Source organism: Puntigrus tetrazona, unplaced genomic scaffold (assembly GCF_018831695.1).
Source record: "Puntigrus tetrazona isolate hp1 unplaced genomic scaffold, ASM1883169v1 S000000008, whole genome shotgun sequence".
NCBI lineage: Eukaryota > Metazoa > Chordata > Actinopteri > Cypriniformes > Cyprinidae > Puntigrus > Puntigrus tetrazona.
In genome coordinates this window covers 1,339,740-1,363,119 of record NW_025047688.1, presented here as the reverse complement: position 1 = coordinate 1,363,119, position 23,380 = coordinate 1,339,740, and the positions used below count along the sequence as shown (strand labels likewise).

General features: G+C 35.9%; 1 protein-coding gene across 1 annotated transcript; it reads left to right on the top strand.

The window, feature by feature from the left end:
* The first annotated feature begins 2,440 nt into the window (after positions 1 to 2,440).
* On the top strand, positions 2,441 to 23,353 carry LOC122332263. Its single transcript, XM_043229556.1, has 9 exons — positions 2,441 to 2,649; positions 2,775 to 2,806; positions 3,345 to 3,440; positions 3,586 to 3,747; positions 3,996 to 4,147; positions 4,276 to 4,412; positions 4,511 to 4,604; positions 4,699 to 4,827; positions 23,291 to 23,353. The coding sequence occupies exons 1-9, from the start codon at positions 2,564 to 2,566 to the stop codon at positions 23,351 to 23,353; spliced, it is 951 nt and encodes a 316-aa protein (XP_043085491.1). The 5' UTR covers positions 2,441 to 2,563.
* Positions 23,354 to 23,380: the final 27 nt, after the last annotated feature.

The following is a 23,380-nucleotide window of genomic DNA, read 5'->3' as shown; positions in this document are numbered from 1 at the left end:
TACAGAAAATTGTGTAAATGTGTGTGTGTCTGTCCAGGAAAAAACTGGACATCATCACCATGGCAACCTGACAGCCGTACCACAGGTGGTTCACACAGGAATCAGCAAGCATGCAAGATTCTGTAGCGAGAATTAAAATAGTCCTGCCTGGAAAAGGACATAGAAACATTTGCTCATGGCAGGCAGTTTAACTTTCTAAATGGCATTTACTGGCCCATCCGAAGTCTTGTGTTTTCTTATCTTTAGAAAATGCCATCAGGCCACAATTGCATAAGCATTAGGCATAATAAGCATAAGGAGAAGTAGAACTGTACAAAAAATGTTGTTGTTGCTGTTGTTGATGGTAGCATAGAAAAGGGACTGAGGGAAAAAAGAGTTTGAAATTGGGCTGGGAAATGGTGAAGTCACCTACATGTGCACCATGACTTAACAAGTCACTAAGCTAAGCAATTTTGTAGCTTCTTCCATGGATCAATGACTTTGCTCTAAATTCCTGATAATAAAACTTGAAGAGTGCAGATAACAGAGTTATCGTCTCAAGAGTGCAGAGGTATGGAGTTGAACTGAACGCTTGTGGTCTGTATAAAACATGAGTGCTTTGGCTGCTACGGGTCCCAGGTCATTTCAACATGCTGTTTATGAGGTGATTTAACCATCCCAAACAGGGGAGAGCATAATATATTGCTATCATTTTAGAATTTTATAGTTTCAAAGGTGGTTAAACTCTATCTTCTGTCTCCATACTGCGTAGAGAGGCTGCTGGCAAGACAGATAACAACATTATCCAAGACACTTTCTTTTTTGAGGGGAAATAGACAAAATTAAAGAAATATTTTCTCTCAGTAAGAGATAAAGTAAATCATCCACAGCTGGAAGGCTGTTTTAAGTATCTCTCTATCTAATTCTCTCCCTCATGTCACTGGGTTTCAGGAGCATCAGTGTGATTTTTTTAATCTAAAAACCCAGAGTCTCTAGGCTTTAAAAGCAAATCGGTCTCTCTTTTCTGCTTCATCATGACTGCTCCATCTATATTTCAGTTTACATGGGATACTGCTCTTTCCCACTTGTGTAATGTGTATAAATAATTTCTCAACTTCATGTTCATTTTGCAGGGTCAGTTGTTGCCATGTTTTGAACTGTGATCCATTTGACTATCTGTCATTTTAATTTAATGGACACTTTGAATACATGGGACTCGATGTGTTTTGTTTCCACTGAGAAAACTCTATTGTACAAATAGTATCCTGAAGCATTGGAGGTGTATAGTAGGTGGCCTTGGTGGTGTATTTAGTGATAGATGAATTTTTAATTTGTATCTACTAATTTATGCATTGGTTGGCACCCAGTTCCTTTTCATATTGATGGCATGGCTAAGAGAGAGACCATATATTTTAAAAGGTGATCAGAGCCACAGTACATGATATAAATTGAGTGAATGCTTGATAATCGCATCCCACTGATACCATTTGACTGGTGTGTCTGTTGGTATTTCATTGAGAAATATCTTTGAATAACCTGAAAACTAGTCTGTGAACTAGCCCTTTCTCTTTTTTACATAAACTAATACAAGGATAATAACACAAGACAGTATACGGAAACAATAGACTGCTTGTTAGTCACCAGCAACAAGCAGTCAATCAAGCACAAATCATGGTGTTTGTTTCAACTTTAATAGATACAACAATTCTGGAAATGTTGAATACCTAAAAAACAACAAAGGCTTGCAAATCTGCAGTGCATAACATCATTAAAAGATTCACAGAAACTGGAGAAATCTCTGGGCATAAGGGACAAGACCAGTTTGACATTCTTGTTGGAAATCATGAATGCTGTTTCCACAGGGCTAAAGAGGAGGGAGACCTTCCATCGTGTTATCAGCATTCAGTTCAAAAGCCATCACGAGCAGCTAAACCGAAAGGAATATAAAGGTTTTAGTTCAACATATGCTCCCCTCCAGAGGATGTCTATTTCAGGGAAGGCCATGTGTATTGCAGCAGGACAATGCAAAACCACACTGCAGCTGTTACAAGAGCATGGCTTTGTAGTAGAAGAGTCTGGTGCTGAAATGGGCCCGTCTGCAGTCCTGATCTTTCACCCATAGAGAATATTTGGCATCATTAAACGAAAAATACGTCAAAGATGACCAAAAACTCTTCAGCAGCTGGAAACCTGGATCAGGCAAAATGGGGCTAAACAACACCAAAAACTTCAGAAACCCTGATACCCTTATAACCCTGATGCCCAGATATCTTCAAACTGAAAATAAGACCATGATAAGCATGCACCAACTATTTTAAAACCTGTAGCTTGCATCCAAATTGAAATCAGTGCACTTTGCGCATAAAGTTGTGAAATTTATCATTTGTGATTTGTGATTTTTGATGTTTTCTATTGTGAATAAACTATTCACAGCAAAATCAATCGAGTTGTTTTTCCAGTGTTAATTTTTCAGAGTTACAAAGTGTTGATTCTGGTGTTGATTTCTCTGACATTAACACTTGCAGTGTAAATCAATGCTAGGAGTCAGTGTAATTACAGCGTGTTAAGTTAAACAACACTTCTGATGAGTAGATCCAATTTCCGGTGCTTGCACATTACTTCCTGTATGTCTAATGGCGGACGGCCACGTGAAGACGGCAGTGTTAAGATGTATAATATTCTTTTAATTGCTTTTTTTTATTATTAATGTTTATATTTTACACTTTTATATTACATTTATGGTAATGTTTATCTATTTGCATTGTTCTAATGTTCATTTATTTCACGTTACACAGTAGACAACCCACTCGAGACGAGAGCTGCAAAGGTACGTTAGATTAAAAACTATCAACTACTAGCATAGTTAATAGTACTTTAACAGTTTTTATGTTCGACCTTGGTTTTGTAATATTCAAGATTATGTGTGGCAGATGTTATTTTTTTAACTATTAAACCGCGCGTTAAAACAGACGAACGGAAATAACACAACCTATATTTGAAATATCTAATGTGTGCGCTTGCGCGCTTAATGTGCAATGACGGAACGAAACTTTGTATGGACCGAGGAATTAATACGAAACGGAGCGCGCTTAGTACAGACTAAGACGGCTAATAACGCAGTTTAAGTTCAGCAAGGAACTGTTTGTGAAACTTTTATTCCCAGGTCAGGTATAATATTTTTCCATGTTTGTTCGTGCTATACCCTCATATTGCGTTCGCGCGTTTAGTCAACAGTGGCGCGCGATGTTTAGTTTAAACTGAAGAACATTTGAAATATTACAAATACGTCGAATGCATGCTGCCTCCGTTTTGAAACGCGGAAGTTTCAAGCTTATCTTAATGTGACTCTTTGCTTTTTCTATCAGCAAGTATCATCATGTTGATGAAAGTGCATTGTCAAGGTGTGAAGAAATTTGTGAAATTGCCTAATGATTTCACATTCCAAGATTTTCTCACTGAAGGTAAGTAGGTAAGCTTGTGCTAATTTAAAGAGAAAGAGAGGGAAACGGCTGTGTTAGAGGCATAAAATCAGTTAATTTTTGACTAAAAGATAAAAACAAATTTAAATGTTTATGTTCATGTGTATTTGATATAATTATTTTTCAGTTAAAAGCAAATTTGGGTTTGCAAGCTCTGCAGCTCTTCAAGTCTTTGATGACACAGACACCAATGTGGAGGAGGACATCTTCCAAGAACTGATTGAAGCCAATCCACATTTATGTTTAACTGTTAAATGTCTGGAAGAACTTTCTGCTGGCCTGCCAGAGGGTAAGCAAGCAGTGACACTTCAGACAGTTATGATCTGTACAATAAATGTTATTTCTTAAAATCAGAAATGTAACAAATGATTTTCCTTGAACAATAACACACAAACAATGGTGACTAAAAACACACTTGCCCTTAAACATTTAGTATAGTAGTGGGAATTAAATATAATTAAATAAAATTTAAGTTGTTGAAATTTTCAGAAAAAAGGCATTTCAGAAACCTGAAAATTGTTGTTGATTTTGTTTCAGTGAATACACCAACAAGATCCTCGACCCCCAGCACATGCACTGATACTCTTTCAGTCTCTTCAGCTGACTATGATGAGGCAGACATAGCAGTGAACAGGCAGTCTCCACGGGCTTGCAGCAGAGAGACATTGGATGCTGAAAAGGCAAAACAGGTATGTATACATGTTTTACCTTATGGTTAATTTGTCAGAATAATTATTATTACTATTATTATTATTATTTGTTTATTTTTACATTTTACATTTTTATTCAACATTACTACAACCATGCTTAATGTCAGACTATCCAAGATGCCCTGGAAAAACAATCTGGTGGTGAGGAAGTTTTGGAGGAATACCAGGCAACTAAAACTTTGAAGCACAGCACCAGACGCCAACTTGTCAATATTGTTGTCAGTCACATGACAGAGACTTACGGGTAAGATTTCAGTGCACAAACACAATAAATACAAATTGCTTCCCATAAAGGCTTTGTCAACATTAAAAATAAATATTTTATATATATGCAATTTATAGGAGGATCCCCACCCGCAAACAGCGTGAGACTTATGCTTTAGGAATTGTTAGTCTCTTTCCTTCTTTGAGAGACCCATTTTCAGCAAAGGGCTATGTAAGAACACATTTTAAATTATATATGAATATATGCTTTTTGCTGAATATATGCTGATGTCATACCTTACTAAAACATCTTATCTTTCTAAAAGGAACATTTTTATGATCCAGAGAAGGGGACCAGGTTTATCTCTTGGCGCCTTAAAACTTTGTCAAGGAAGAACCCAAAACGGGGGCGCTCTGAGATTTTTGAAATAGGAGGACCAAGTCGCCGAAGAAGAGTAGATGATGGAGAACAGCTTTTTACTGAACACTTCTCAGAACATTACCATGCATTTAAAGTACAGAGATGCTGCGGTGTGAGTGGACTTCTTAAGGCCAGTGCTTTGAAATTCTACAGACCTTTTGATCTACAAATTCCATATGGGTCAGATGGTGAATATATTGTACCTTTTTGTATGTTGGTTTAAGCTGGTTGGTTGACTGGTTGCGTGATTTTATGTTTTTATTTAAAAATAAAAGGTTAAGTCGATTTGGGTGTGTTATCTGTTTTTTTTTTTTTTTTATAAATACATTTTCTGTGACTATTTATTTGAACTGAGTATAGAGAAAATTTACCTTAGGCTTAGGGTAATGTACATTATTTTAGTGTTAAAAACAACTCCATTAGTGTTAAAATATTGACACACTTAGTGTAGTTTTAACACTTAATAGGTGTAAATGGAAACTTTCACTAAAAGAAAAACACACCAATGGTGTTAAATGTGAACACTCACAGTGTTTTTATAACACTCTAAATGAGTTGAAAAATGTACACTTTTTAAAGTGTAAAATTAACTCGATTCAGTGTGGACCTATATAAACCCCGAAAAAGTGTTGATTTCCACACTACTAGTGTAAATTTAACACTTTGAATTTTGCTGTGTTGGCTCAATTTAGATTTACACTGCAGTTCATCTGAAGTTTAACATGCTAAAAAGACCTAAAGATATTCTTCTGAGGCATACATTATTTCCTCCAAACATCTTTTTTAATTGAGTTTGCTGTAAATGTTTTTAGTGGTCAGTTAAATTCAGGGCAGAAGAGAGCAAACCTCCGAACTTGCCAGTGCTATTTTTGCCTCTGGTTAGTGTTTTAATTGGGACATGCTGTACTTTCAGAACTGGAGTGTTTGGTAATGAGTTCTTTCACCAGATGATGATGATGGTCTGTTTTTATTGACTTTTATACAAGGCCATAACCTCCACAGTCACTGCCCTCTCAGCCCTACATGTTCTGATTTTTGTGCCAGTTAACTGGTTTTCAATGACTCACTTTTAACTATAAAAGAACTTGGTTAACTGTAACTTATATTGAAAACAGTCAGAATTCTAAGATAAGTCACAATTACCTTTTAACCCTTTATATTCCATGGCAGAAACATGCTTTCAAAGGTTCCACATGTGTAAGGGGAAAAACAAACAAACATAAAAAATCTGCACAATACAACAAACTCACTCCTCTCCTCTACCTCTTCTACATTTTCTTGATCCAATGATGCTCTCCCTTTTACAACTGTTCAGCTTCCTCTTTCAGGCATTATTTCTCTCTCTCTCTCTCTCTCTCTATCTCTTTCTCTCTCTCTCTCTCTCTAATACCAGATAATAGTGTTGTTCATCCACAAAACCAATTCAAATATTCCTTTTTTTTACTTTCCTTGTTGTTGATGAAAAAAACACCATACTATTCAATCAACTCAGACAGGAATGAACTATTTCTAAACATTTCAGTGATTCGTAATTTAAAAAGGCTTATGAGTTCTATTTAGAGAACACATAAGTTTCATTCAATGTCATTTATTTTATTCAATATTTTATATAGAGTTACTTTTTGATACTTCTGAGCTGACGTTGTTGCAGGACTAGACGCTTTATACTATATTTTAGGTTTGGAACGTTAGGTCTTCATTTCTGACATGCTGTGTTTACGCATTTGTGAAATTGATAAAAAAAGATCCATGATTTTGGTATGGACTAAACTTGTGTAGAAATGAAATTTAAGCTTTTTAGAAAAGTTTTAATTGGCTGAATATTGTGTGAAAACAACATGAATTGCGTTAATGGTATGAGGAGAAATGAGGAGATATGTGTCAATGGCTTTGATTTCTCTTTGTGCATTTTTTGTTCATAATTAAGTATTTAAAAAGCAAATAATATAGAAAATACACTACAGTGTTGTAATAGTTTTGTGTGTTTGATGCAACATTTTTGTAATAATTTCGAATCATTTTAAGTACAACTTGAATTCCGGAAATGTTGTGACATTTATTTTTCATTTGAAATAAATTACATTTTATGAACAATAATACATAGCAAATGTTTAAACTGGGAAATTTTACATTTTCATCCACTAAATGTAGTTGGCTCAGGGGCAACAACGGGCTGAAAAAGCAATACATTTTGAAAAGATTCAGTCTAGCCATCAATTCATTTAATTGACAACAGGTCTGTAACATGAGTAGCGATACAAATCATTTTTAGTGTTATTATTTTACTTGTAACTTATACGTCTATGACTTTGCACTTTCTTTGTGTATTTCATAAGTGTCAAGCTGCCAAGTCAAAAATATTATTTAATAATGTTGACTCAACCTAAACACACTGAATAATAGCAACTACATTATGGATTAAATCATACAACAGATGCAGTTAATCACGTTTACTTTATGTATATCGCAAAAGCTGATTTGTCACATGACAGTATGTTTAGCGAATATTATAGAAAATCCCTTGTGATGAAATGTGAATGTCTATGATTTGAGAACGCGTCGTTTCTCTGGATAGCTGCGGTGCCACCTGGACACCGCCATGGCCTGTCATTGTAGTGACAGCACGACTTCCCACAACACCTGTTCACAGCAATTAGCAACACATGCTGTGTCTCGTGAACCTCAACTCTAACCTCGTAATCTCAAGGGCTGATAAAAATAAAGCAGTAAGGTTTGGCCGTTGCTTGGGATGTCGCTTGAAAATCTGTCTCTTTATTTGACACTGACGTCATGAAGTTGATGTTAACACCTTTTAACTGCTTGTGACCTTGTTGAGTTGACTTGCACTTCCAGTATAGGAGAACAGCTGTATGTTTTTAGCTACTTAATGACCAGTGTAATGAAATGTGTAGTGATTTTTTTACTTAGCAATCTACAGTAGCTTATATATGATAAATAAATAATCCTGGGAGGGAACGTGTTACTATGACTTTTAGTTTTAAGTATTTTGAGTAAGTATCTCACGAAAAAGAAAAGGGAAAGAAATTGGTAATATATATATAAATAAGCTTTCCTATTGTAAAGGGGTCTTGTTTGATTTTATGCTTGTATAATTTTAACCATAAACTCAGGATTTACATTGCTACAGTTACGGCGATCATTGCACGTGCGCCATTGGCTACATGACTCTGAAATATGACTGAAGATCAATGCAATGTGTATAAATCCATGCTGATTTCCACTGTACTACTCCTGTCCACTCACATGTCTCACAGAGGCTGGGACTCGCACGTGACCATTCAAAAACTACTGAAATGCAGCTTTACTACACATCACACATACACACTAAGAGGATTTATATAACAATAACCTCTGGAAATAGCCTGTTAGAGCGTTTGTCAAATTTGTTATGACTGTTTAAAATGTCACTTGGACTACACCAGTCCTGAGAAAACATTGTATGTTACGTGTTCTGTGTGCTTACAGAAGAAATGACATTTCATTTTAACATTTTTGCAACTTTTTATAAATATTCAACCGTCTGCCTGTTCATTGATGAACATCTTTTTTAGAAGAAGTATAATGGGAGTCAATGAAATTATTTTTGTTCATTACAATTTGACTAAAATATATTTATAGATAACTCTCCCATTAATCAAGAACATAACTGGTCGCATATCAACAAAGCATGCACTTCGTGATGAGGCTGGAGGAAGTTATGTATAAGGGACTATTTTGCATAGACTGCAGTTGTTGAAGGCTGGAGCAGTTATTGAAAATGACCGCAAATCATTTGAATATGTGCATTTATGTCATGCATTTGCAACATAATTTATGCAATATAATTGATGCAAAAACGTATCGCTTGTGAAAAAGTGTGCTTAACTGTATTGAATGCGCAGTTGTATAAATTGCATTAAAGTATTTGAGTTTACCATGCTAGTCGGTGTGTTTATATTTCAAAGAAATAAATAATAAAAATAAGTCGCTTATTAACATGCATATTACTAGAATATTAGCCATTCATTAGTTGTAATTACACTCATATTAATGCCTTATTTTACATCTCTAATCTATCCAATACCTAAACTATTAATACCTTAACAACTATTAATAAGCAAAAAAAGGGAAATTATTACTGTAATAAGTACTATTTTCAAAATATGCTAAAGTGGTTTCACAGGGAACATCAGAAAGGAAAAAAAGCTGGATAAAAATTAAATGACCCTTTTAATTGCTCGCCATGTGTTGTGGTGTCGCTGTAATCAGCACTGTACCCTTCCATGCTAAAGGTTAAATTACAGCAGCTGCTTCCTGTAAACATTTAATATGCTCGCAGTAAACATCTAGCATGTGTGAGAAACAGGACACCGTCTGGAGTCACGTACAAGACAAATATGCTGAATCCCAAGACATATGACCGAGCTGTGACAGCGACCCAGCCCTGAAGATTGCCCCCATTGAGGTAAAGAGAGAAAAACTACACCTTCGTCACACAATCCTTCTCTGAACTCATCACTCCATACTCTTCTCACATAACACAGACATGGTTGACTAGATGTTCAGGCAGCTCCTTCTAACAGAGCTGAGCTCCACTGGGAAAAACACACCTGTGTACGGTACACAGAAAACACAACCTAATAAAACATTTATACTCATTTCCCAGTGCAAAGACTTGGAATATGTTCCTTTGTGTGGTTATTTCAAATGCTTTATATACATGCTTTAAATAACGACAGTGACTGTCCACTTTCTAAACAGCCATCCTGAAATATCTTTTCTGGTTCGATTTGGATATGTATATAAATTGCAATGTAAAACAAAACTAGTCATTAGAACTGGATAGCAGAAAACTGCGTATTTAAGTTAATTTAAGGCACAAATATTTAAAAAGCGAGTTATCTCAGTTACATCATTTGCAACAGTGCTTCATACATTTTGTAATTAGCAATTAGAAAAATCTTCCTTCGAGTTCGAAATATATTATACAGATAATAAAGTATATGCTGATCGAATGCAAATGTATCTATTAAGAATACCTTATAATTTAATAATCCTTTTAAATGTTAAAATAAGTTGTTGACCCTGTGACAGACCTCATTATATAACACAGAGTATCCATTTGGGAAGAAACACGCACACACACACACACACACACACACTGCAGCATCTGCCCTGTTTACATGAATGTATTCCTATCAGGACTAACAGTCTGTGACAGCTGTTTGACACTCGTGCTGCGGAGATTTCATAAATACAGTCAACAGAGAGAGAGAAACATGAAATATAAACACCTGGGTTTTACTTTGACTGTAGCTTAAGGGTTCTTAACCACTAATGTTTCAGACACATTTGTATAGTTTTTTTAATTTATATGTGAATTAATTTATTTTAACTGACTTCATACTGTACATTAAGTACAGCGTTTAATATGATTACATATGATGATGTAAATACGTTTGCATAATTGTGTCTATAAAACGTTCTAAAAATCATTAGGATATTGAGTATAGATCCATGAAGATATTTTGTAAATGATATACTGTATATATATATATATATATATATATATATATATATATATATATATATATATATATATATATATTACCTCATTGGTAATATGCATTGCTAAGGAATTCATTTGGACATTTTATTTAGTTTTATTTATTTATTTTTGCACACTCAGATTCCATTGTATCTCAGCCAAATATTGTCCTGTTCCAACAAGCCATACATCAATGGAAAGCTTATTCATCCAGATGATATATAAATCTAAATTTGAAAATGTTTATCATATTGAAGCAGTAAATCCTATCTTTATAATGAGTGCTTGTTTCTTATGGAGCAAACAATCACACTCAGATGTTGAATGTTCAGCTCAACGTTCTTCACGATCAGACTGGTGCACCTCAGCTCATGGGTAATTCATCGAGTGTGTTTCTTGCAGTTTCTTCTTCATCTCGTTTTTCATCTTCCTATCAACATTGGCTTCATCTGAGACATTTCTGGGAAATGCACTCTGAGATAAACTCTGACTTGAGTGTGCTTTCTCGTCTGCTGTGTTTCTCTCGTGAAGTGTGGGGAGGCTGTCTGGAGCCTGAAATCACCTCCGCTCTCTGCTCGTGTCACAGGGGGGTTTTAGGGAGAGCAATTACCGTTGACATTTAGGAAAGTGCTCAAAGGGTCAGACATTTTCATGCAACAATGACAAATTATCTCTACATTTTTAGATGTGGGAAATGTCTCATACACTGAGTGCATGCTTTACGTCTGCAACTGCAGCTTGATTTTAGGGGGTAAAACTGCATTGTAAATCAGAAGGGCTTTATGTGTTCAAACCTGACGGATAGAAACCACTACGGTCTAGACTTGGTTGCATGAACATCTTAAAGTAGACTGACTGAAGGATATCCCTGAGGGGAGAAAATGCAAGCGATTTACAACAAACCCTTAGGCTAGTGTTTGTACTAAGCATTTTACATTTAACCTTTTCATCTACAGTAGGCTATGCAATATTGAGTTATGGATGTTTCTAAAAGGTGTTGAACACACTCTTAAACATAGAAGTGCTTCACAATGCCATAGTCTACATGGTTTCATCCGAAGAACCTTGCTGTTTCACAAAATGTTCTTTGTGGCAAAAGAAGATTCCTATTAAAAGGTAAGAAAGAGATGGTCTTTTAAAGAAACATTGACTGAATGATTCTTTGTGCAACTAAAAAATGAAGAACCTTTGCAATGGAACTTTCTGGCGGATAACATAAAATGTCCAAACATTAAAACAATCACAGAGCAGGGTTGTTTACCCCAAAATGAATACTTTGCCCCGATCCAGTGTGGATGAGTTGACGCCAGTTAACAAAAGTCATAACCACTCTGCAGATATGACATGACAGATTTCACAAAAATTGTAAAGTGCATCATAGTTAGATTTTTAGTCCATTGGAGGATATCAAAAATACAGTCAAACCAAAAATCATTCAGATTTTCCATAACCACAAAAACAGCCATTTCCTTTGAATTCAACTGAAGACCTGTTTTGGTCCTTTTAAACATTTTTGTTTGTTGCAATGCATAATAGATCTTAAGGGCAAATACTTTTTTTTTTTTACTCACTGGCCTTGATTTCTCAGAAAGATACTAGCACATCTCTCCTCAGCCAACCTCATGATCTGTAGTATAACTCTCTAATGTCTGTAAACCGTTGGTCTCAAACATAATTCCCGGAGGGCCACAGCTCTGCACAGTTGAGCTCCAAACCAGCACCAAATCACACCTGTTTGGAAGTTTGTAGTGATCCTAAAAACCTTGATTAGCTGGATTGGGTGTGTTTGATTAGAGTTCGAGCACAACTGTGCAGAGCTGTGGCCCTCCAGGAATTGAGTTTGAGACCAATGCTCTAAACAGTGCGGTAAGGGCTAAAGTTAAATACTCATGGTTGAACCTTTGATCAAACCCCTGGCTTTGTTTAAACTGATTCCTGCTGTGGGTAGCTAAGGGCCTGAAATACACACGTGTCATAGCTTTCATCTGAAGTCACTGAACCAAACCAGATGCCAGTGCACTCATTACACAGTAAAATGATCAGGGTCACGTGAACATGAATTAAACAGCCAATAAAGATGTTGCTTCATTATTTCTCAACTCGTAGGTGCAGACACCAGGTCTGCTGAACAGTCAGTGTAACCATGGCAACTCTAGATTGCTTGGGGAAAAGTGTGTTCCTAAAGGATTCGGGGACTTGAAAATGCCACAGGTATTCATATGAGACCCACGCTCTTCTATCATATCCATATTATAATGCCATATCCACATTCTTGAATTTCACTTCCACTCTGTTGGCACAGGTTGTCATGTTTGCATCATGCGGGCATTCAGCGTGACAAGCTCAGCCATGTATGTGGTCTCTCCATGAACTCCCCATCACAAGGTCAGTGTCAGTGTCCAGCGGCTGATCCAGACACACACAGCAGTGTTAGAAAACCTGCCAGCATCCTTCTGGTCCTTGTGAAGCTACCAAAAACATCTCCGAACCTACAATACACTGTTTATATTGCGTATATTTGTATTGTTCGTTATTGCCTATATAGCACAATAAGTGCATTAATGGGGTTACTTGTAATGATGTTGAAAAAAAAAAGAAGTGTGCTTAATTGCATTAAATTTGTGTATTTCAAACCAGTATCCTAAACAGTATTTTTTCACATATTTGAACAAAGAAAAATGCACTTCACACGTAAATTGCAAGTAAATTTCACAGCAAATGAATGCATTGAACAAGACTAAATTCTTATAAAACATACGCAAATATATACATTTGACCTTGTACTTAAGTGTATTTAAAGGGGAGTCTACTTTTATGTTTCTTAACATGCATACGTGCACTGTTAAAAAGCACACTTTGTAATAATGTAAAATCAAAATGAACAATAAAAAGTCATTTTGATGTGTTCACTGACATACCAAATTACATAAAATACTTAATTTAAAGTATATGTTTTATTTAAAGTGACATATTTTAGATGTTATTCACAAACAACTTCATTAATAACAATATATATTAATAATATATATATATATATATATATATATATATATATATATATATATATACTTACATATTAAGATGTCCTTAGGTCCTGCTTAAGTGGGTTAAAAAGAGTATAAAAAGTATAACTAATCACATTTATACATTTATTAACTATACGATTTTTATCTAATTGAAAATAACACATGATTTGTAGACTTTAGCATACTTTCAATAAAATAGTACTTCCCTACTTTGCAAATTGTCATAAAACATCAGGCCACGTTCGTTGTGTTCGGTACAGTTTGCCATTGATTCTGTGTAGGCAGCTCACAGTATTAAAGGCTGCTTTGCTGGGGGTGGGGATTGATTATCTTTGCTCAAACTGGGTCTGTCTCTCCATGCGTGTGAATCCAGAAGTTCTCTCAAATTATCTGTTCTGTCTGGCTCTGGGACAGACAGCGGCTCATAAGGGACGCTCAGGGTCCAGAGGACACAGCTGTCAGAAAAACTTCCTTTAGCAGACTGTAATGAGTTCACAAGAGAGTAAATAAAGATAGAAATATAAAATAAGTAAATGTGACGTGACAGTGAATGAGGACTTGGATTATGTCTCTACCAATGAACAATAATGCCTCCATCGTGGTATTTATTAATCACATATTCTTTGGTTTTCCAATTTAAATGCTGCTTGTTTAATTAGCAGATTCTTTCATTATCAACCTTCGTTGTTATGCCATTAATAAATAGTAGTACATTCATAATTAAAGCACATTCAAATAATTATGAATATCATTACTTTGATACAGGATTTCATTATCAGTACAAAGTTAAAGGTTTGGACCCACCTACTTAATACTGTTTAATTATTACTATTATAAACCAGTGTGTACAAAATTTATAATCTTAATTTTAGTAACATTTCACATTGCGCCTCCATTCATTAAAATCATTAGTTAAGACGAACTAGCAATGAACAACACTTCCACAGCGTTTATTATTCTTAGTTCACATTCATATCTGTTAACATTAGGTTAATGCATTGTGATTTAATTACATATTTCTCGTTGTAGCCCATGCATTAACCAGTGTTAACCAATAACATAAGTCTTACTAACTAATAACATAATGATTAGGCAGTGAGGACCGAATCATCTGTTATGACTTAATGGCAAATACTTTTCCTGCAAGCAATGATGAGTGTGTGCTTGGAGTAATTTGTCTGCTGTTGTGATGGCCATGGGTTGAGGGTGGAGTCCTCCTGACGGCGGAGACGTCTGACAGATGTGTGACAGCAGCAGAGCTCTCCACTCCCATCCTCAGAGAGAGCCGAGCTGACCTCAAATCAGATATTAAATATTAATACCATCCCCGATGTGTCCTTCTGTCTGCCGCACGCAGAGCGAGCAGATGTCGCCCGAAAGCTAGTCAAAAAAGAGAGGAGTTAAAAAAGTTCAAGATTCCGTGAATAAAATAATCTCTCAAAGAACGGTCATCGCTTGAAGAAACATTTCGTCTCAATCGGGTTTTTTCCACAAAAGCAAAGCAAATCTATCAGCCTCAGATGATACCATTGCTTCTAAAGAAGCCACATTAAATAGAAACAGTCTTTCTTATAACAGTAATCGTTTCAAAGTTCACTTTTTTAAATTGTAATTAAACTTAATGAAGACAGGCCCATTTGGCTTAATGTCTAACTAAGAATGCACAGGGAGTTGTTTTTATCCCTTTGAGTTATGATTAACTAAATATGATTGACTAAATTAGATAAACACTTCTTTTAGAAATCCATTTAAATAATTTGCTTTCTCTCTTTACTCTAAACACTCAGTGGATATCTTTTTTTTATCTCCAACTTATTTTGTTTCGAGATCAGTGCTGAAAGCATGCGTGTGTGTGTGTGTGTGTGTGTGTGTCCCTTGTGCAAATACACCATTCTCTGAATAGATTATGTAGTTTACAGATAAGAGATTTCAATCAAGAAAACGAACCGCTATTCCAGAAATTGTAAACAAAAAACTCTATTACATAACAGTCATTTGACTGTAAAGAGTTGTTGTTTTTTTGGTCTTTCCAAGCCAGCACATTTCAAAACCCTCATCAGCTGTATTTGTTGTGTGATCCGCTCTTATCAAATATGGATTTTCCCATCCTTCTGTTTGAATGCTGATAGCTGTTTATGGCAACTTGTCGTGAAAATGTTATTGATCAGCGGTTGCTCTTGTATTTTTCTATTTCAGTAACAACGTTGTCTTCCGACATTCTTTAGGAGAGAAACAGACAAAAAAATATATTTTTGAATGCGGATTGTGGCTATGACATTTGGTTTTACAATCAGGCAAGAAACATACTGAAACCTTGACGTATGCTATTCACGCTTGCATAAGCGGAGCGATGATAGCGAGTCCACTTCATAGGTACAAGATCGTGGATTAGAAACAGGCGAAAGTTCTTAGTACTCGGCTGACAGTAATGGTTGGGAATGGTTGCTGGCAGAGTCTTAAATTTATACGTATTTGTAGCAGCACTTTTAGCTTTTTATTTGTGCCTCTGCTCTCTTTTTCAGCAGACACCGTGAAAACTACAATAAATAAAGCATATAATGCTCAAACATGCATCTCCCAGAGTCCTTTTTCACAGTCTCTCATTCCAATGTCTGCGATATGCAAGTGAACATAAGTATTTGTCACTTATGTTCACTTGCATATCAGCAGACATTTGAACGAGAGACGAAAAAAGGACCAATTGCATCCCTCTTCACATATAATCCACATAAACTGATATAACACAACATCATACACAAAATGCAACATATTTAGAGATGAATTACCGTGCGTGCCCTCTTAGACCATGCCTATAAAGAAGCTCTTTTACAGGCTGTATCATTTCTCTGCCTCCATGTAAGCTCAACCCATAATGCAATGGTGCTCAATATGTGACCTGTTACGCTTTAATCTTTCTTAAAGAACCACTAATTTGAAAAATGATGCTAAAGGGGTGCTCTGTGCGTCAAAATCTGACGTGAATGACGCAAAATGTGACAAGTTGGGAGTGAGACCGTGTCGCACAAAATCACGGCGAGCTTTCTAGCTAGTGTTCCGTCAAAGCATGATGACAAGCATTGTGTTACGGCTGCAAACACATTCATTCTGTGTTATAATATTTGCTGCTTCATACTAAGACACAAATACATCGTGACAGGCTGTCAAGTACAATTAGAACACCTGTCTATGATCAGAGAAGCTGACATTCTTTAGAGAGAGAGAGTACAGTTCACCGAGCTTGTCACATTTTGGTAACACTTTATTTTAAGGTGTAAGATGTACACATGAATTTACTATTATAATAACGCATAATTACATGCAGGTAAGTCTAAGAAAAACCCTAACCATATCGTAAGTCATGTAATTAATATTAATCAGTACTTAAATGTATAATTACAATCTTTTTTTCACAGACCTAACAAAAATAAAAAAAAAATCTGAGAAAGCTAATAGCTTTTTAATGTGTTTTGATTGTCTATTCAGGCATTTTGGAGGCCTGACAAAGGCACATTTTTAAAAGGGTTTCAAACACGCAATAATGCTACATGAGTAAACTACAATATTGTGAATATTTGAAAAACATGCATATTATGTATTCAGTCGGGCACAGTGGCGTAATGTTTCTTTAGAAAATGGTCCGGCGTGCATAACACGTTTTCAGTGACTTCTGTGGATCATTTTGATAACATTGCATGTAGGCGAATTTAAAACTATAAAAACGCAACAAAATAATTGTGAATTGTTGCAAAGTAAGCACATCCAAAAATTCCACATTTACATACCAACGAACAACTAATATTGTTTTATCCGACCCCCACTTTTGTCTGAAATGTATATCATGAGATCTATAAAAACGGAAGGTTCTAATAATTTGGGTTGAGCAGCTTCTGTTGAAGATCATTGCTGGCGGACGGTGTGTCAGTAACACGTGGAGAGCTGTGTGTTAATGAAAAACCCTCCCTGTCGCGCTGGACAGACGTGCTGTGACTGCGGGGCTATAAAGAGACACAAAGAGCGCTCACTCCATGTATGAAATCAATGGTACACGCGCACGCACACACATGGCAGCACACACACTGGCAGACAGGCAGCCTCGCGCTGGCAGCAGCCCAACTGTTTCCCAGAGATAAGCGTGACAACTGAGCGCTTCAGATGCCTCTAATTTAATAAGAAGGAGAAAGATGGTTCACAGCATTGCTATCTAATTAAGAATCTGGGCTCTCAACAACAACAAAAAGTTTCTAAACAAATGGGATGTTTACAGTGTGTTAGTCTGGGTCGTGGTGGGTTGTATTCAGTGCCAATCTAATAATGCACTACAGAGGTTTATCTAGAAACTGTATTGTAACTAGACAGACAGGGGACTGTATTTAGCTGTTCTTCTGTGGCTGACAGCAGCTTGCACAGAAGAGGATGAAGTGTGATTTTTACAATGCGGGTTATGTATCATACGTTGTGTGGGCGAATCACAATTCACTCATTAGACCTTATTTTATGAGTTGTTAAGCATGTTAATAGCTTTGAAAATAGCATTATATATTTTTTAATGGAAATATGTAATGTTCAATGTGCACACAAACGCAAGTCACCATCACGGTAACAAATAATGCAATAAAAATGTATTTAATTGAGTTTAGAAATATGAAGAAATAAAATATTTAAACAAAATGCCATGGAATGTGAAGTATCACAAGGAATCTGAATATTAAAAAAACATTTCACTGTACATTTTACTGTACATTTTACATTAAATGCAGGTTTTTTTACATTTTTTATTTATTAAAAAACTTTTTTTTACATTTTTTATTTATAAAACCACATGCAAGAATATTTTATATTTTATATTTGAAAACATGAAAACATATGCAGACACAACAATGTTGTTCTCTATATTTCTATATTTGTACCGTATAGCTCTGCTCCCATATTAATGCACTCCACTACAATTAATTTGGTTTAAAAGCAAAACTAAACTAAAGAAAGAAAACTAAGTACAAATCAAATTTCAAAACTAATTTCAAACATTGAAGCAGAAGCATTTTTTTTTTAATAAAAATGCTTTAGCATATCAGTGTTTCCAAAGTTTTACAATATGTGTTACGATCTGATATCATCTGATACTACAGTCTGGGATTTCTCATCAACGGATTGATATTATCATGTAATGGAGAGCCAGCAAAGAGTCAAAAGGATACTTTGATAGCTTTTGAGAGTGGAAGTCTTGATTAATCTGAGCCGTGGCGATCTCAGAGCAGACTGTAATGAAATATCAAAAAGATAATTCATACCAACGGGAGACTATGGCTGCTATCTCTCTGGGTTTGTGTTTGTGTGCTATTAAATTGTAACTCGACAGAAAGGAGAGCCCTTCATCAGGTGTTTCAGTTCTGGGTTCGTGGCAGGCCAGCTCTACAGGCTCATTAAAGCTGGGAGCAGGTGCACTTTCATGAGTGAATATTATAATGCAATGTCAGTCAGAGAGCAGGTTAGCGTGGCCACTACAACTCTCTCTCTCTCTCAGAGCACCCACTGTACGCCCATTAATCATTTCCATGGCTACAGCAAATCACCAGAGAAACTAGTCCGCTCAAATCCCATTAAAAGTTTTACATAACCCCCCCTGAAACATTTAGAGACAGATCATCTCTGTGCTGGAAATATGACTTTATTTGTGAAGAACGGAGACGTAAAAAAACTAAGCATTAACTAATTTCTCTTGAGGAAGGGATGTCAGGAAATGTTTGAACAAACTAAATCATATGGAGTACTTTAAAGCTCTTGTGTGCATCTTCTCCTCGAAGGAATAGTTCGACCAACAATGAAAAATGTACTTACCAAGATGAGTAGATGAGTTTCTTTCCTCATCTGAACAGCTCCTCATCCTCAGAATAGATTTAGAGAAATTTAACATGACTTGCTCAGCAACGAACCCTGAGCCGTGGATGGGTGCCGTCAGAATGAGAGTCCCAACGGCTGATAAAAACATCCAGTCCATCATTTAATGTGAAGGAAGCTCTGTTTGTAAGAAACAAATTCCACATTACGCTTTAGATTTATTATACTTTCTGCTGTCCTCGCACATCAAAATTCACTGAAATATTTAAAATAGCGCTTTATATTTAAAATATTTACTTGAAGCATGCAAGCATTTAGTTTGTATGCAATTAAAACCATTTTAGACATTTATTTTAATGTAAACAGTGTTTGATCTGTGTGTATGTATATATATATATATATATATATATATATATATATATATATATATATATATATATTTCCCTGATTCAGATCAACTGTTTAATATTAAGAATGTAATAATGTTGTGGTTGTGTTTAGCTTTTCACTTCACAACATGTTAATTGACTCACTGGAGTTATATATGGAATTCATATAATATGCATAATTTCATAATTTTATTATTTTACATGCATATGCACTATTTTATCAGCTTGGACTCTCATTCTGATGGCACCCATTCACTGGGTTAGATCCATTGATAAGTTATGATAAATTGCAAAAAAAAACTCATCTACATCTACCTTTTCAGCAAATTATTATTTTTGGACTATTTAAACTATTTAAAGGCACAGTTTGCTCAAAAATGTAATTCTGTATTCATTCACTGACTTTGTGTCACTGTTAACTATCAACATGCATGTTTTTTATTCAGTGTTGTCGTCATGAATCATGTTTTAGTTTTTATAAACATTTAATTTATATTCCCATTTAGAACTTGGGGCCTGTTTATAAAATAAATAAGCCAGGATTAGTTTATTTAGTCTGACTTGTTGTCAGGTTACTTGGTTTAAAATAAATCAGACCAGCTGAAATAATCCTGGCTATTTGGTAAATTTGTTTGATCAAACAGACCCGTTTTCTTTGTTGCTAGAGCTGTCCGTTCCCCCTGTATTTTATTGTCGCTTGTTTCTACAGCTACTGATTATGTTGCACCTCTTCTGTGATATGTTCTTAATTATCATGTGCTTAAACGCCCTTAGTTTTTTCTGCCCTTTGTTCGCCGTTGTCTTTGTTTTGATGACACTGGTCTCTTTATTATGATAAATATTGTATTGCTTTAATAGTGTTCATAATTACCATAAATGCGATGGATCTGAAATACTTCAATAGTTATAGTCAATCAGTTTCACAATTTAAAGCACCCGTCCAGTCGACTGCAACGTCCACGCAGACCAGTTACTGCCCCCAGCTGGACAGAGAATGATAGCAGCTTTTGGACACAGTCTCTTTTAGAAAGAGACATCACCCTCAGAATCCACAGCATGAACTCAAAGTAACAGCACAAACATAAAGTGGAAATAAATACATTCAGTTTATATTCTCAAGCAAAACAAAACGGAATTGTAGCTTTTGGTGCCGCTGATATGCTTTCAGATCAGTTTAGATCTCTGCTCTTTTTCTTCATCCAGATACTCTCACCCTCATTAATCAATTATGGATGCTTGCTGCCAAAGCAAATGATGGAGGCCATTTGTTTTTTCCTCTCGAGGCCCCAGTCAGTGTTTTAGGGTGTCCCAGTTTCAAAAGGGAGGAATAGAGAATTGAGAGAGAGAGAGAGAGAGAGAGAGAGAGAGAGAGAGAGAGAGAGAGCATTTAGTCTTTCAGAGAAGGATCAGTCTTATTGACTGTGTAGCCCATTATAACCAGACAGAGAGAGAGAAGTTTAAGGTCTTCACTAGTGGTTCATTTCTAATGTTATGTAGCTCATTCAGCGTATTCTCTTATGTTCACTTCGAACAGTTTGTATGTTTGTCACAAAAATATGAATTGATGAATAAATAAATGAGTGTTTTGAAACAAAAACACATCCTGTTTTGGAATCAAATTAAAAGAAGAGAGAGAAAGGTGATATATTATAGAGTTCATTCATATGAAGACAAATGAATTTGTATAGCACTTTTAAAAAATACACATTGTTTTAAAGTGCCCCTATTAGCAGTGTGTATCTCACAAGTGAATGTTTTAAAACTAGTGCACTGTGTATTTATTATTGTTATTAATGTCTCTCTAAAGGAAAAAAATTCTCAATCCCAAGCCTCCACATGAGTCAATTTTTGAGTTGGTCTGAATGAAAGTGCTTATTCATTCTTGGCCACTAGATGCCGCTTTTGGAGCGTTAAAATAACGGTTCCTCCGGTAAAGCTGTACACAAAGCAACGCATGTGCTCACAAACACTGCTTTATCAGGCATTACAGGCAAACTGAGATTAGTTTATATAGAGGAGGGGATGAATCGTTGAGCAAACAAGGTAAAAAAAAAAAACATGCATATTATAATACAATGAAAGTGTTTTTAACCTTGGTTTTATACTTCACTAGGAAAACACTAATTGTTGATATAATTACGTAAATTTCAGAGATATTTACATGCAAGTGTTTTTGTGGTCTTAAAATCATTTAAAACAGATTATATTTTACATCATGCATAATGTAATGTATAATGTTTCATACATAAATATATAATCAGTAGCTGTTTGTGAGGACATTTGTTTATTTTCATTCATTTATGCTTAAATCATTTAGTCGTTCTTTTTCTCTTTTTTTTTGGTGTTTGCAATTCATGTTAAAATGATACATTTGTAACGAGGGTATTTAACTGGTCGTGTAGGGGAAATAAATTGCGACTTCCCCGGAAGTTTGGACAACGAAAGGATCTGGAAAACACTTGAACAGTAACACAGAAATGTTAGCTTTTCAATAAAAACGCAAGTGCAAAATGCAGCAAAAAGTAATGAAAAGAGTCCCTCGGTCTACACTTTAAGATGTACTCAGTGTCCGTGCTCCTCACATATGTTACTGCGTCATGCTGTCAATTAACGCATATCGCGAGACCAGATTAAAAACTCTTCTCAGTACAAAACACGGGTCGCTATCCACACTTTCCCTTTGTGCTGTCGTCCTTCACTCGACTAAAGCCTCGATAAAAATCCGCTGAAGCAACTTAATCGAACGAGTTTCTCGATCGCGACACTGCACTCACTTGTGTGTGCGACACACTCAAACCCCGCGCTCTTCTTGGTTCCCTTCTACCGCACGCACGGCACCCGCAGAAGCGACCGACTCAAAATAAAAGTCTCTAAAAAATCCTATCCAAATCATATACCCGTTACACATTGTTTTCTCCTTAGTTTGTCTTCTTTTTTAAAAACAGTGCTAAAAGTCAAATGGCAATTGCGGATCTATATTACACTTCCAAAAATAAAGGTGCTTCATGATGCCACAGAAGAACCATCTCGCCTAAATGGTTCCGTAAAAAGCATTAACGTCTGAAGAACCGTTCTGTTTCACAAAAGGTTCTTTATGGAAAGAAAGATACGTTTTTTGAAGAACCTTTGACTGAACGGTTCTTTGTACAATCAAAAATGGTCCTTTTATTGTGTCAATGACAATGCAGTTATTCGCCAGACAGCACGTTCTGGTCATTTCATAAATAACAGTTTTATTTCCGCTCCTGCTAAAACTATTAGGGCTATGGACCAATCGCGTAGCAGCCATCCAAGGGTTCTATAGCAACAGTGGAATATGCTAATTAGATCGTGGCGTCACACTGCACGTTCCTTTGCCACTCGCTGTCACATGACTAGTTGCTCACTTTGGTGTTTGTAACTTTGCTCTTATTGCAGTCTAATATACTTGGGGATTCAGGATGCTATTTACTTTGCTCGAGTAATTTCTTTAGTTCTAAACGAAAGGAGAAAAGTCAAGTCAGGTGAAGACCAAAACGTGGAACAGAGCGATGTTCCTCCTGATGGTAAATCAACTGTCCATGTCTTGAGAGCGTGTCGCTCCTTGTAATGCTCAAGCTGTTTGAAAACACACTACTCAGTGCCAAAGCGAGGAAAAACTTTGAATTTGCAGCAGTAATGGCTTATGAAGCTATGTTTGTTTCATTGGCCTCTCTATAGGTCAGACTTCTCGGCATATCAGCACTGACTCTGCGCTCCTCTCTGCTGCAGAGGAACCAGTGACCTGTCACCCTGAAGTCCATGAAGACC